At 41.8% G+C, this 15,624-nt stretch overlaps 1 protein-coding gene and 1 long non-coding RNA gene across 2 annotated transcripts in view; one reads left to right on the forward strand and one right to left on the reverse strand.

Annotated features, from left to right (window-relative positions):
• Positions 1-686: 686 nt before the first annotated feature.
• Positions 687-4,894, reverse strand: LOC125324116. Its single transcript, XR_007202820.1, has 3 exons — positions 4,788-4,894; positions 3,200-3,366; positions 687-876 (listed from the first exon to the last, which is right to left on the reverse strand). It is a non-coding gene; the product is annotated as an uncharacterized LOC125324116 (long non-coding RNA).
• Positions 4,895-5,192: 298 nt separating this feature from the next.
• The window catches only part of HEATR1 (HEAT repeat containing 1), a 36,142-nt gene continuing 25,710 nt past the window's right edge, over positions 5,193-15,624 (forward strand). Inside the window, exons 1-12 of the mRNA XM_048296595.1 lie at positions 5,193-5,252; positions 5,462-5,640; positions 7,355-7,571; positions 8,491-8,632; positions 9,157-9,258; positions 10,160-10,300; positions 10,871-11,082; positions 12,238-12,371; positions 13,102-13,210; positions 13,561-13,671; positions 14,021-14,138; positions 15,372-15,479. Coding sequence (XP_048152552.1) covers positions 5,499-5,640; positions 7,355-7,571; positions 8,491-8,632; positions 9,157-9,258; positions 10,160-10,300; positions 10,871-11,082; positions 12,238-12,371; positions 13,102-13,210; positions 13,561-13,671; positions 14,021-14,138; positions 15,372-15,479 — 1,536 coding nt within the window. The 5' untranslated portion in view covers positions 5,193-5,252; positions 5,462-5,498. The remainder of the gene's footprint in view (positions 5,253-5,461; positions 5,641-7,354; positions 7,572-8,490; positions 8,633-9,156; positions 9,259-10,159; positions 10,301-10,870; positions 11,083-12,237; positions 12,372-13,101; positions 13,211-13,560; positions 13,672-14,020; positions 14,139-15,371; positions 15,480-15,624) is intronic.

Raw genomic sequence — 15,624 nt, forward strand, 5'->3', positions numbered from 1 at the left:
CCTCGACTCTGCACTTGTGAGACCCCCACCAGGAGTGTAGCATCCAGCTCTGGTGTTCCCAACATAAGAAGGACGTGGAACTGTTGGAGCAAATCCAGAGGAGACCACAAAGCTGATAACAGGACAGGAGCACCTCTCCTATGAACACAGGCTGTTCAGCCTGGAGAAGGTTGTGTGAAGACCTAACAGCAACCTTCCGGTATCTGAAGGAGGATACAGGGAATCCGGAGAGGGACTCTTTGTCAAGAACTGTAGTGATAGAACACAGGGAATGGCTTCAAACTGAAAGAAAGTAGGTTTATATTGGATGTTAGGAAGAAATTCTTTAATGTGAGGGTGGTAAGGCACTGGAACAGGTTCCCCAGAGAAGTGGTGGATGTCTCAACCTTGACAGTGTTCAAGGTGAGGGTGGATGGGGCTCTGAGTAACCTGGTCTAGTGAAAGGTGTCCTTGCCCATGGTGGGGAGGTTGGAACTAAATGATCTATAAGGTCCCTTCCAACTCAAACCATTCTGTGATTCTATGAATTATGCTTGATTGTGCTTGCCTCCAGTTACATCAGCTGTGCACTCATACAGCTTCACTGACCTCATCAGAATTACTCCTGAGTTTCACTGATGCAAGCATAAAAAGATCAAGCCCTTATGGGAGAAAGAGCAGACAGGAAAAACAAATCTTACCTCCCTCATTTTAGATAGGTGCATTACTATACGACAAAACAGCTCCCATCTCCTTGCTTCTAGCAAAAGCTTAGCCAAGGAAATAGGAGCCTCAAGGCCTTATCAATGTGTACCCTGCAGAAAGGTACTGCCTCATCATTTCACAATGCCCACTGGTGAACAGTGACAGCTGCAGCGTCACAGGGTACAGAAAGAACTGAAAAGAGAGAAAAATAGATTAATGCAGCCTAAAGAACACAATAAAGCACTGTTCTTCCTGATAACTACAGTAACTCTATAAATTCAGAGACCACAGGTGCATTCTTATAAATTATAATCTTCTAATAGGGAGCAGATATGTACATGAATTAAGAACAAAGGACATGGATTGGCTCAGAGTAGCAGATTAAACTGCACAGCCTCCCAAACTATAAAACTTCAGCATGCCTCCTAAAACCAACAGCAAAACACAATATATATTCCTTGACAATGAGATTACTTTGGGTGAACAAGATGTTTAAGCCACTGCTCTGAAACACAGATTGATTTACAGTTTAGTTAGCAGCCACATACCCACATTAAACACATGGATCTGTTAACACCTACTTTTGCTTAAAACATTAAAGAACATCATACACTCCAAGAAAGTGACAATCTCCTTTGCATATCCTAGAAAGGTTTTACTATTACTTCATCATGCTGCAATCACATTATATTTTAGATGCCAGGCACTGTCACATTTCCAATTAGAAATGGCATGGGGAAATGTCAGGGAACACACCAAGATTATTAGCAAGTGATGGGGAAGCACAGGGAAGGTGGCTTTCTTCTGTCTCCTTCAGAACTGTTTATCATGGTGGTTCACTAGATTACAGAAGGTAGTGCAAGAAGGAAAAAAGAAGCACCATACTAGTAAATAAATTAATAACAATTTGAGAATGCTTAAGAGGATTTAATACAAACACTGTAACTTGGTATGTAAACAGTAAATTGCATAGGTAGTACTCAGTTCCTTCACATTCATTCTGATGTATTACAATCAAATGCTACTGAACACTCCCTTTTTTTTTTCTACCAGAAAGGGATTCCCTTTTCCTCTCTAAATGAAATTCCTCCCCATCTCTTGCTTACAAATGAAACCAAACCAGAAAGATGCATTCCAGGAACACAACACACAGGAGTTTGATCAGAAAGAACAAGATCTGGTCTCCATAAAACCTCTGAAGTGCACACAGTATCATGAGGGTTTCTCAGCACCACTTCATTCTACAAATCTTTTCCTGCTGTATTACATCACTTACCAAGGCAGATGAAGCTCTGCTCAATGCACAGCTGGTGAGGTGAGTTGGAAGAAAAGGAAAATAAACACTAGACCTCTAGCTATATAAAGATATTCATTGTATTTGCTCCAGCAGTACCACAAACTCACCCAAATACAAAGAACATTAAAAGTTTAATGTGTGTTGCCTTTCTCAACCAAACCATTTCAAACACACCAATGCTTACAAGTGAATAACCTACAGAAAATGCTTGAAACAGATCACCTTTTTCCCAATTAAAAGTTAGCACATGACAATTTATATTCTAAGACTCTATGAATTTTAACAGACAATATATTCGTTCAAGTGCAGTTTCATAGTAGCCATCAGCAGAGGTGATCTCAGCTGCAGTGTGGCTATGAGAATTTCACCTACACAGACCATCTGTGTGATGAGAAAATAAAGGGACTCCTTGAAACAGCTTTGGATTTCAGTTCCAAAGAGCACCTCTTTGGAGTCCAACATGGACCAAATCTCCACGAGGCTCAAGTTCAACACTGGATAATTACAAAGCCAGCTAAGCATATTTCCTAATAGACTTTCTGAGCTTATACTTTTCCACAAAATATTTCTTTATAATCAAATCAAGAAAAAATATTTTTCCCTCTGCATAAGGTGTCTCTTCCACCAATTAACTTCCAAAGGGATCCAGCTTTACTTTGGAACCAAACAAGGATGGAATAGAAAGCACAAAGGCATAAAACCTTTGTTTTGCAGCTCTCCATGGGAAAGAATAGAGTGGGATAGGAGTACTGGAAAACCTGAATACATTTCAGCATTTACAGCTTCCAGTTTATCTTTCTGGCTAGAGCATTTAAATAATGAACCACCCTGCTAAAAAAAAGCAAGCAAACAAACAAACAAGACTGGTTTTCTTGTTTTAGAACCAACTTTCTGCCCCTTGCATATTTTCTAGATATTTTAATGTTTGGTATTTTTAGGCATGGAAACATGCATATTTCTGCAGGTTTTAAATTATGCTAGCAGTAAGGTCACATGAAAGTTTCATGGAAGAAAAGAATGCACAGAAGTCACAGGGAACGTGAAAAAGTGCAATAAAACTGGCCTTTTGGTTTGCACCACCTCCAGCCAGCTCCTTTGCTAGATGATCAGTATCTCAAGTGTTAGAACAATCAGAAAAATAGTATCAATCCCTGTTAAATCAGTTATATCCTCCAAACACTTTAACACTGTTATAACTGCAGTGGTAGCAACTCTTACCAGCTCAGCAACTGCTGATATTACATCCAGATCATACCATGTCAGAGGGAACGTGACACAGAGTTAACACACACACTCTAACAAGTCACTGGTAAATATCATCAGGCACAGAGTCGGACATCCAGCTGCATTTCTTCCCTCTGCTCCCACTCCTACAATGGTTTAACCTAACACAAGCAAAATAAATCAGAGAGAAATAACAAAATATTGAAATCAGTGGACACTCCCAATGGATAAAATTAAGCATTTAAATAATTATCTGCAGTACCAAACTTCTATCAGCATTTTGTATTTGTACTGCATGTTAAATGATTGCCAAATACAGCAGCCTTACAAACAAATCTGTTACTTCTGTCATAGCTATGAAGCTATGCATATATTGCATATATTGTTGAGAACAACAATATATGGAAATAGTTTTACAGAACTGGTGCTGGAATTGTTATCTTTGGTATCATTTTGTCCATCTGCTGACATCAGTTGGAATACGTTTTATTTCTGATTTTTTGCCAGGCTTCTCCTGGTTTGTCACAAGCCATGTTCCCTTTCTGGTTTTGTGCACCCTCTTCCAGGTGCAGAACCCTACAACGTTGAATGCAAACGGATGGGAGATACCACGGGTTTTAACATTAGAAATTTCTTTTTAATCTGAGGGTGAGCAAATCTCGGATGAGAGGCTCAGTGAAGCCATGGAATTTCCACCCTTGGAGATATTCCAAACACAACCAGGCAAAACTGTGAGCAAACTGCTCTAAGCTGGCCCTGCTCTGGGGCTGGATCAGATGGCTTTTAGAGGACTCTTCCAGTCTAGATCATTCTGTGGTTCTGCAGCTGGGATCTAGCCCACACACATTACTGCAGCTTTCAATACCTTCTGCTCATGGGAATCCTGCACTTTCCCTAACATCACTCACTCCAGATATGGAAAAAACCCAAGGTGGAACAACTCTAGTTGTTCCATCTCTTCTCTGAAGAGATGTTTTGTGGATCCCCACTCCCAGCCTGGGCTGTTGCCTTGCTGAGCTCAGCACAAAGCCTGCAGCAGCTCCGCCACAGACACCTCACTGAGGTTTGTCCATCTCTCCACTGCTGCTGCCTTCACACTCTGGCTGGTGCCTGGACTGGTTGCTGCCTCAGTGCAGGCAGGCTGCCCCACACCTGCATGATGCCTCCACAGGGACACTGCCCTCCAAGGCATCTGCCTGGATGGATGAAACAATCCACAATGGCCACAACAGCTGCTTCCCTCACGGAGACCAGCTACATGCCAGCATGGCCATTCCTGGATGTGGCACATACTTAGCTGAATCATAGAATCATTTGGGCTGGAAAAGACCTCTAAGATCATTGTGTCCAACCACTAACCCAGCACTGCCAAGTCCACCCCTAAACCATGTCCCTAAATGGCACATATCTAAAAGTACATGTCTTCTAACTACCTCCAGGGATGGTGACTCCTTTACTTCCCTAGGCCTGACCATCCTTACAGTGAAACAATTTTTCTTAATATCCTATCTAAACTGGCACAACTTGAGGCCGTTTCCTTTTGTCCTGTCCCTTGCTGCCCGGAGGAAGGACCAACTCCCACCTGGCTACAATCTCCTTCCAGGCAGTTGTAAAGAGTGAGAAGGTCCCCCTGAGCCTCCTTTTCCCCAGGCTAAACACCTCCAGCTCTCTCAGCTGCTCCTCACAGGACTTGTGCTCCAGACCCTTCACCAGCTTTGTTGCCCTTCTCTAGATTCACTCCAGCACCTCAGTGTCTTCCTTGTACTTAAGGGCACAGAAGCGGACACAGGACCTGGAGATCCCTTCCCTGGTCCTTCTGGCCACACCATTCTGCCACAGGCCAGGGTGCCCTGGCTCCGGGACACGCCGCTGGCGCTCTCCCCCAGCACCTCCAGCTCCTTTCCCGCTCCCCGGGGCGGAGCGAGGGCAGGGCCGGGCCCGGCTCCCGCCGGCGGGGCGGGAACTTCCCGAGCCTCCGGAGCAGCCGCTTCCGGGTGAGCGGCGCGCGCAGCCCACGTGGGGCCCGGCGGGCAGCGGCGGGAGCCAGGTCGGTGGCGGGGACCGGGACCGGGACCGGGACCGGGACAGGAACCGGGACAGGCGTCACCGCCGGGCGCTGTCCCCCCTCCGGCCCGGCTGGGCTCGGCCTGGCCGCACGTGCGCGCCCCGCAGCGCGGCCGGGAAGGGGCCGGGAGAGGCGGCTGCTCTGCGTGCGGCTGCTTCATCCGCGGGCCTGCTGTGCTTTTCTGTCCCCAGTTTTCTCCGGAGGCTCCTATCCCCGAAGCGCGAAGCCATGACGTCCCTGGCGGAGCAGCTGAAGCGGCTGGCGCTTCCCCAGAACGATCCCAGCCTCCTGGACCGCAGCGAGGTGGCATCGCTGCTGTTCAACTGCAAGGAAGCCGCGACTATTGACAGGGACACTTTTTTTGCCATCGGTGAGTTTGGCTGCTTAGATGCCACTGGTTTTAAAAACAATCTCTGCAAAAAAAAAATCTGGAGCAAGATAAATAGGAAAGGCAAACCCGTATTCAAAAAAGGCCAAAAGAATAATTCAAAAAGCTGCAGGCTAGTCAGCATCACTCCAGTCCTTGAGAAAACCATGGAGCAGTCGCTCTAGGAGCACTTTTCTGGGCACGTAAGGATAAGGTGATGGAGAAGAGCCAGGGATCCCCAAGATGCTCAAGGACTAGAGAATTTGCCGAATAAGAGAATGTTCGTGGGAGGAATGTCTCTGGTTTCATTCAGTCTGGAGAAGAGAAGGCTTTGGATGGGTCTCATAGGAGCTTGCCACTGCCTTTGAGGACCTTCCCAGGAGATGCACCAGGCTGTCCACAGGAATGTATGGCTGGAGGACAGGAGACAGTGGGCATACATTGAAAGAACAGGAGTTCAAACTGGATAGAAGGAAAGGATTTTTCAGTGTGAGGACAGTCAAGCAGTTAACAAGATTGTCCAGGGAGATTGTGCCTGGAAAAAAAAAACCCTGGCAGGATAATGCCCTGAGCAACCTGGTCCAATTTTGGGGACCCTTTTGACCCTGCTTTGAGCAGAGCCTGGGACTGGAAATCTCCCAAGGTCCCTTCTGACCTGAATTCTGTGTTTCATGAAAACATGCTGATGCCCTGCTCTTGGGTAACATTATGGTCACAAATAACGTGAAGTGGCAGTAGCCTTTCAAGTTGAAGTGTTGGCACACTTCAAATTCTTCATGCTTTATCCCCTTCCATTTTTGTATAAAATTTTATCCAGGAATGTGATACTCTTGAATAAGAAAGCTGTTTTGTTATTGATAGGCAGATTGATATCATGTACTGATTTTAAGTAACGGGACTGTAGATATATATTTGATGCAGCACAGAGTATATTTTTAGTTTCTTAAATAGTTCCTCTAGAACTGTGTGGCTGAGTTTGAGGATGGAGTTTCTATGGTCCCTGATCCAATATTGGACCTCTGATCCAATGTTTGATCACTCCACTGTTAGAAAAAGTAGAACCTATACATTGGCTTTGAATTTCCTACGTTCCAGCTTGCAACTGTTGCCCTCTCATCCTTCCACTGTGCATCTGTGAGAAGAGTCTGGCTCCATCTTCTTGGTAACCCACACTATATCCTGCTAAGTAGTTGCAGACAGCAAGAAGATTTCCTTTTGACTCTCTCTTCTCCACGCTGAACAAACCCAGTTACTTCTTTTCCTTGTATGTTGTTTTCCAGTTCCCAGACCATCTCAGCATTCCTCTGCTGAACTCACATCCATATGGAAATGTTTTTCTTCCACTGATGATCTCAAAATTGCACACACTGCTCCAGCTGCAGCTCACAAATGGAAAGGGCAGTTCCCCCCTCCTCAGCCTGCTGGCTGTGCTCTCAGGGACAGCACAACCCAGGATGCTGCTGGCCTTCAGTGCTGCGAGAGCACTCTGCTGATAGTTGCTAATGTTGTTTTTCTTTGTTGGTTAAGAAATACTTCAAGTATATTAAGTTTTGGTCTTAGGTGTCTTTACTGTTTGTTTTGGTTTGCTTAGTGAGGATGACATATACCAGTATAGCAAAAAAGTTGGATATGCCAGTGAGGAGGTTGGAAGGTAGGACTGGGGAACCAAACTGTTGGGTTTTAAGCATCCCTCCCATTTTTATTTTTTTCCCCACAGGATGCACTGGCTTAGAAGAGCTGATGGGGATTGATCCTTCATTTGAAGAGTTCCAGTCCAGTTTGTTTAGTTCCACATCCAAAGGCCTTGAACGCAGTGTTCAGACTAAAGCAGTAAATCAGCAGCTGAATAAGAATATTTCATTGTTCCTCATTCATCTGTCCCCTTACTTTATGCTTAAGCCAGCCCAGAAGTGCCTTGAATGGCTGATTCACAGGTAATCCACTGAATATCCTACCTGTCAATAGAGAAGGCTAGAAATGCAAGATTTATTTTTCTCCAATGACAAAAACTTCAAATAATTTTACTTTAGCTGTCTGAAAATACAGGTCAAAATGTTAATAATGTGCATTTGGGCTTAGTATTTATGGGGCCAGGTGCTCTTCTTTGCCAATTAGATTTTTGTCTTTTGGTGAATTTCTGTGAAAATTTTAACCTGTCGTGGTACTCTGTATAAAAGCAATTACTTCCTTGCCTAGCTTTCACCAAAGTTGCCCAGCCCTAGGCATCTTACAGAAGACATAGAGAGGCAGTTAGGGTATTGTGCTTTTAGAAGTGGACTTCGTAAAATAGCAAGTTTTCAATATTAACTGTGAACCATAAGCCCTAACTATTCTTATTTCAAGATTTTGTTAGAAGGTGTGAAGAAAAAAGCAGCCAAGTATTTTGTGAAGTGATGTTGTATTTATTTATATAAATTCACCGATCCAAATCCAGAAAGTGTAGTACTTACCATGAAAGAATGGGTGATTTTCTTGATACAGCCTTTGAATCACAATTTTTTAAACATCTGTTATACTGAGATTCATACTAGATTATTGTAACATCTGGTTTAATATTGAAATCTATGCAGAAGAAATTAAGGTAGTTTTTAGTCATACAGGGACCTAAAATGGTTGACAGTGAGGGAAAAGAAGGACTTAGCACTGTTCCTTTCTTCTAGCACGTACAAGCTGGTGGCCACCTTGAGTTTCTGGACTGTAGGTGGACCATATTTCTGAGTCAGTATGACAACCATGTCAGGTCTTGCTTAAAAGCAAGTAAACAAGGTATTTGGAGAAGAATGTGGATGGGGTTTTTTTTCCTTTTTGACTTCCAGATACTTTTTAACTCCATATGTATGTTCTTTTCCTTAGATTTCACATTCATCTCTACAATCAAGACAGTTTGATTGGTTGTGTTCTGCCATATCATGAAACTAATCTATTTGTGAGAGTTATTCAACTTTTAGATATAAAAAGCCCAACTCATAAGTGGCATTGGATGGATCCAATAAGGGTAAAGTATTTAACAGATGCAAAATGGGAGGAGCTTGAGGGATTTTATTTAATAATATCTTGACTCTTACTCTGCTTATGAATATGGTCCACCAACTTATGTGGTTAGTTGTGGAACTGTACTGAAAGATCTAACTACAGGAATGGAGCCTGGATGCCCACGTGTTGTTTCTGTTATCTTTCTTTAGAGATGAAGTTGATATTAAAAAGCTTTGACTTTTTACTCTCTGTTTTGTCTAAGTTAAAGCATGCTTTTAAGGTGTAAGTATTTGCTACTGCTGGGAAGATACATCAATTACTAAGATGTATGTTTATTTGCATGTAGATTAAATGTGATTCTCTTCATCATCTGTCTTAATTTAGACGCAAAACATTGTAGAGCCATGTGTGGATATCCAGTACTTATTTCAATTTAAATGGTGTCAACTGATCAGTAGGATTAATCTAGAGATAATAGTAATTTTTACTTTCTGTGCTTTGCTTTACTCTGAGTGTTCTAATTTTACTTTTTTTCACTGTGTAAAGAAACCTGGAGTCCCACTGGCAAGGGGTACTGTCATTACACACTGCTACAAAGACCTGGATTTCATGGATTTCATCTGCAGGCTGGTGGCAAAATCTGTGAAGGTTGTTCATTTGTTCTAGAATGTTGTTCTTTGTCACTTTGTCTTCCCCATGTTTGTATAGTAGTGTGCTATTTCTTAGTATTTTGAACTACATATCAAAGAGTAAAATGACTCATTTATCAGTAAACAATATGAAGATTTCTTTTATTATAATTTGTGAAGATGACCGTCTGTCAGAACTTCGTATAAGGAAACAGCTGAGTACCAATCAGCCATGACAAAAGAATTTGGCAATACTCTATTATGTACTGTGTTGCCTCAGAGTACTTAATTGTCTTAATTTCTTTCATAAACTCATGGTATTAGTTTGTAACTGTGCTCTGAATTTCCATGTCTCTCCTGCGGGTTCTCATGGGTGTTTTAAATATACGTCTTCAAATATAATTGAGAACTTAAAATTGAGAATGTTAGAAGGTGGGCAAATTTATTTGGTTTTTTTCAGCTGATGTCAAATAGAGGGCTAGTTCTATAGTCTCAGAAGGGTAAGATGTATGACAGTTCCAGTTATTTAGAGAACTGGGATGCATCTGCTGTCAAACTAAGCAAAGCACACACAATAACAGAATTTATTCATAGGTGTAGAAGGAGGTGTTAAACATACCAGTTTGCTTCTTGGCTGTCCAGCTCTGAGTCTTGAGCAGTACACCAAGATCACGAGGGATTTTGGCTGCTTTATTCTGATTAACTACACTGACACCCATTTCCATATGCTGTATCTGTGAGGAGGAGCAGTAACCTCTGGTGAGGGTTACTGCTGCAAGAGGTGATGACTTAAGTTGTGCCAGCAGGAGCTGGTGGAGCTTACAGGCTGGAATTCTAAGATTCTGATGATTGGAGAGAAGCCATATATGCATTTCCACTTGCCCTGACGTCTGAACAACTGATACTTTTCTGTGATCCAGGTCTTTTCAGAGTGTCCCAGCAATTCAGCTCAACTGAGAGTTCTCCTTGTATTTTATGCTTCCACCATTGTGTCAGCTCTTGGAGCTGCAGAGAAGATAACAGACACTATGGTCTCTCTGCTGCTCCCTTACATCCAAAAGGTAGGTGAAGCTCTATTTCCTTCCTGTGTGATGAAGTGTACAGTGTTCTGCAGGCGTGCATCTGCAGGTATCTGAGAGAGACATCCTGTATGATACATATTGCACCACTCAGCCTGATTTGAAACCTCAGGCAGGTGAGGGTCCATGGGAAATAACGTTTCTTCACACCTCAGATGAGCACTTTAAGAACTGTTTTCTACTCTGCATGAGGAATGGAGCTGTGAGAAATGGATACACAGTTTGAAGAATGTCTTTGCTGTGCGATTTATCATGCTAAATCATGAGGAAATGGAGTCAGGGTAGACAGGCTGCTTTAATGTCCTCTCTCCTCCAGGACTGTTGGCTTTGTTAACAAACAGAGCAGTAGTTAATAAATGTGTCTTCTTTATCTGAGCACCCTGCATGACAGCTTTTTCTTCTTGGAAGTGGAATTTATAAATACCTTGAACATTAACACATGGAAAAGAACGTAGTGTGATTCTGTGGATGTCAGAATAAAAATTGTTTTTATGTTAATGTACTCTTTCGTGTTATTCTGTGTTAAAAATTCACCTTTATCTCCTTTTCTAGGGCTTGAAATCCTCTGTACAGGATTACAGAGCTGCAACATATATGATAATCTGTCAGATGACAGTAAAAGTGACAGTGGAGACTTCCTTGGTGCATTCCTTGATGGTCCAGATAAGCAAGACATTATTTAAAGTGCCCTCATTAATCAGGGATGGGCTGGCTTGCTTGAACCTACTTCTACAAACTCAGAAAGGAGATAAGCTTGGGAAAAAGTAAGTCTACATGAATCAAATTTTCCCACTTTGTAAAATTCCAAACTGCACTTGGATAATTTGAAATTTTTATATCCTCATCATTAATGGGATACTTCCCTGTCAGAAGTTTTGGTAGTTGACATTTCAAAGGGCTCGGAAGTTCCTTTGGCTTACTTTGAAAATTTACTTTGAAAATTTGTATGTTCGCTATAGCAAAGGAGTCTCAGTGGTGCGAGTTGGTCATCTCTTGGTCCTTCTCCTGCTACTTCTCTTAGTAAGGTTATTGATGTCAATATGCAAAACTGAACCCTGTCAAGTAAGAGGTTTTCTGGAAAGTGCAAAAAAGTTCTGCCCCTTTAGTGGAAGGGCTTTGAGTTTGTGTAGTTTATTGCCTGAAGCATAAGTGCTTCTATACCACCACTTCTTTGGTCTCACTTCAGGTGAGGTGTTCTCCTGGAGGAACATGTGGTAGGTGCATTCCCATCTGTCTGCCCTGCCTTGGAACAGTTGGCTTGTGCTGTTAACATGCATTTGAACATAGTCCCACATGCTACATGGAATTTGCTTGCTGGCAGAGAGCCAATATTCCAATAGGAAAAATCTTATGAGGGATATATAGAGTGATTACCTTCCAGATACTTGAACACTGTCATAGGTTAAAAAGCACAGGTGTGAGGACCTAAGGAGAGGCATGCTTGATGCATGTAGCATCCAGCCAGGTGGGTGTAAAAGGAGACAAGATGAAGCTTTGTGTTAGCAGAAAGGGAAATGGCTTCTACTCAGAGGATCTGTCATTGCACAATTACTTCCCGTCCCTTTTGCTACCACCAGGGGCTGGATACGCTCCTTGCAGTGTGAGGATATCTCTTCCTGCAATTCATAGAAGTATTTTTTCTTGTACTACCAACTTTGCAAAAAGCTTAGGTAAGTTCACTGTGCCATTGCAGCAGCTGTGTTCAACATGACTGGCAGTACTCTCTTTTCTTCTTGGATATTAAAAAACCTCTGGCATTAAGGAAGTGGAGCCCCTTGAATCATTGCAGTGTTTGCTTACAGTGGGGCTGTTACCTGATGCTGAAAATTGAATCCTCATGAAGTCTGCGTGGTTTTGAAAGTGTTTGTAACCCGGATGAGTATACATACTTTTCTTTTTTCCCCCTTTCCATTGTGCAGGCCATTTAATTATCTGTGCAAAACTCCAGAACTAGTAACACTTTTGCAAGGCCTGTCAGCAGGTTATGATGTCTCTCCTCTTCTCCGCTACCTGTTGCCTCACCTTGTTCACACCATTGTGAAAAGTGATACTGGTAAGTTAACACAGGTTCTTTTTAAAACTTGGGCTAGCCTTAAGGACAGATATCTGTGGTAAATGTCACAGCTGTGTAATTGCTTCTTCCATTGAAACTGCACCAATACATGTGAGGACCTGATTGAGCTTTTGTGTGTTTGCTTTTTGTTTTTCCAGTTGGTTTTTTTGGTTTTTTTCTCTTTTCTGACTCTTAGAGGTTTATTGTAGTACTGTGAAATCATTCTTGGGTAGATTGCATGTACTCCATATGTGGTTTAATTAGGGGACAACTGTGCTTACCCAGTGAATCAAATGTGCCTGGGAACAGTTTGGGGCAGCGAGGCTGACTGGCATGCAGTTGCAGCCTGTGTCTTCACTAGTGAGTCTGTTTGCACTGTGGCCTTGTTGCTGAATCGCGTCTGGGAAAGCTCTTTTGTTAAAAAGGTCCAGATTCACACCAAGGAATGCTGTAGGGAAGTTGCTGGCACAGCTTTTAGCAGCAGGTCTGGAACATTCCAAAGCGTGCTTGAATTTATTGGCAGCAGTCCAGGCTTTGGCATTTTAACGACATTGGTATAAAGCATTGCTAATGGATCACAGAGAGTTAGTGCTAGTAATCAAGGAGCACTGTGGTCTTCAAGCTGTGTGCTTGGTTCACCAGAGGATGATGCCTGTACAAGCTGTTTGCTTTAATCAGTATGCAGGGGCTGTTCTCTTAACTATTGTTCCTCTTTCATGATTGTCCTTAGAGGAGCAAGAAGAATCCGGGGAGACAGAAAATGACATTTACATCAAGCATCTTCAAGTTATTCTTGAGAGTATACCACTGGAAAAGGATTTAGATTGCCTGTTGGCTTCGTGAGTTGATTCAGTTCTTTTTCTTACACAGTGCTGCAGTCACTTCTGGTTTAATAATAAATAATTCCTGACAATGGCATTAGGATTATATGAGCATGTTTTTCTGAGTTCATAAGTTAAATCCGCTTGTGGATTTTGAAATTTAAACATTCAGTAACCCAGAAGAGCTATTCTTTTAGCATTTGTGGGAGTAATTGTGGGACAGAGTGAAACTTCAGGCCAGGAGCAAATCTGTACTTGCAGTAAATAATGTATATTAATTCCAACCTGTTAAGCACTGTGCTTTATAATAGTAATGAGAACAGTACCATGCAAAACATAGTGGCTTTTCCTTCTGTTTGTAATTTTAGCAAGTTCCTTGAAGAGTTTATCTCCCATGGTACAGAGATTGAATCCAATCCCACCAAAATGGCTGCACTCAATCAAAAGATCCTTCCTCTCATCAGACTTCTTGAGAGAAAGTAAGTTCCGTTTCTCTATGACAGACCCACAGTCTGTAGAGTTTTGTTTTACTGATCTGTCCTTACATATTTTGTTATCACTGTAATACATGGACACAGACCTACTGGCTTTGTACAGCTCTTTACTTTGTAGCATGACCTCTGCTTGTTATGTATCCTAGTGGTCTGCATCTCGTTCATCTGTGTTAAGACAAAATGGTTGATTGCTTAAAATTGAGCCACTTAAAATATCTGGTTCAGATGAATGCATGTGCATTCAGTTTCCTTGGTTTTCCCTGCATTTCTCTTGTAAATACACGTTTTTCTATAAGCCTCTGCAGAAAATATTGATGGTTTTGTCTTTTGGCAGGTATCCTAAAGCCTTAGACTCTGTGTTGGAGAAGCACCTGGAAGATTGCACAGATGAGACTGACCAAAATCTTTTTCATCAATTTATTTCACTTTCATTAAGCTGTGGCAAGTACGAGGTAGGTAGGATTGTGGTCCCAGCTCTTACATGGTTATACTGTCAGAAGGCTGATTTTTGACAGAGTTCTGCTCTCTATTCCTTCTTATAAATAAAATGTCTACCATTCTCACAAAAAAATAAAAAAAAACCCAAATAAAAAAAAAATAACCCAACTTGATTAAATATTTTGGGGAGGAACTTGGTCAAAACTGTGGTAAAATAAAAGCTGTCAGATCTTTTAAGTTTTTGTTTATCATAAGGACTTGTGAGTGTGAGCTTTTTTCACTGGTTTAAATTTATACATTTTCACCAGCTCCAATTGCTGCCAATAGTTTTTTTTTCCTTAGAAACATGGCCACTGCATATACCGTAGTGGTCAATAGTGACAACACAGTGGTGCCCGGCAAGGCCTCATCTTACTTAAGGATGCTGTCAGTGTCAAAAGTGTCTGTTTTGGGAAAGCTGACAAACAACTTTATCACTGTTGAGAGAAGATGGCTTGGTCCTTTTTCTTGAACTGATTTTATGAATGTTTACAGTCGGTAACATGGAAGAATAGAGTGACCACAGAGTTCTTCCTGTGCCATTATCTGAAGAGCAATTGAAACTCAGCCTAACACAGAATAACCATTACTGCAACAGATCTGGCCAAGGAATTTATTATAAGAGATGGTTAGTATTATGGCTGTTGTTTGCAATGATTGAAAGACTGAAAGCACTTAGGAAAATATGACAAACTACATAAAGAAGCGCTTCCTGTATTTTTGTACTGATTTAACAAAGGTGCAGATTCTGTGTCTGAGTAACAAGTGGATTAACGTAAAAACAAAGCATGCAGAACAAAGGCATATGATTCTCTTCCAGCTTTTAAGGTTCCTGAGATAAGTGCACGCAATTGGACTAGCAGGGATGCCTTTTTAACAGTTTCTATCTGTGCTCTGTCACACTGACATTGTCACTAGAGCTTTCTCAGAATCCTTAGATAAGTGTAATGCTTTTCTAGGACATAATGGTGTCCGTGGCTTACTGTACTTTTCAAGCTATCTTCCAAAAACTGTCTGCATTAGTGAAGAAGACAAATTTAAAACAGTTATACAACATCATTGTACCGTAGTTTAACTTTCTAGGTCGAGATTATGCAGGTTTTCTTCTGGTACAAAAAATTGCTATAACAGTGTCTCCCATTATCCTTGTGTGTATTTAAAGTATTTTTAACATGCAATGGGGGGTCACTGTGAAATCTGTATTTCAGTTTCTAGAAGACTCTGATACCTCTCTTCTGCTGAGTTTGAATCATCCTCAGCCTGCTGTGCGGGTCTTGGCTCTTCAGCATTTGAAAGATGTTATTGAAACTTCAAAGGTTTGTGTCTGAATCTCTCACTTACAAAACTGACTTAACGTAAAATGTCTTCAAAAAGCTGCTTTACCAGACTTACCAGTTGAAGATGAGTGGTATGTGAAACTGTGCTTTTGTCATCCTTACTGCTTTTCATGGTGTTTTCAGT

The sequence above is a fragment of the Corvus hawaiiensis genome, chromosome 3, assembly GCF_020740725.1.
Source record: "Corvus hawaiiensis isolate bCorHaw1 chromosome 3, bCorHaw1.pri.cur, whole genome shotgun sequence".
NCBI lineage: Eukaryota > Metazoa > Chordata > Aves > Passeriformes > Corvidae > Corvus > Corvus hawaiiensis.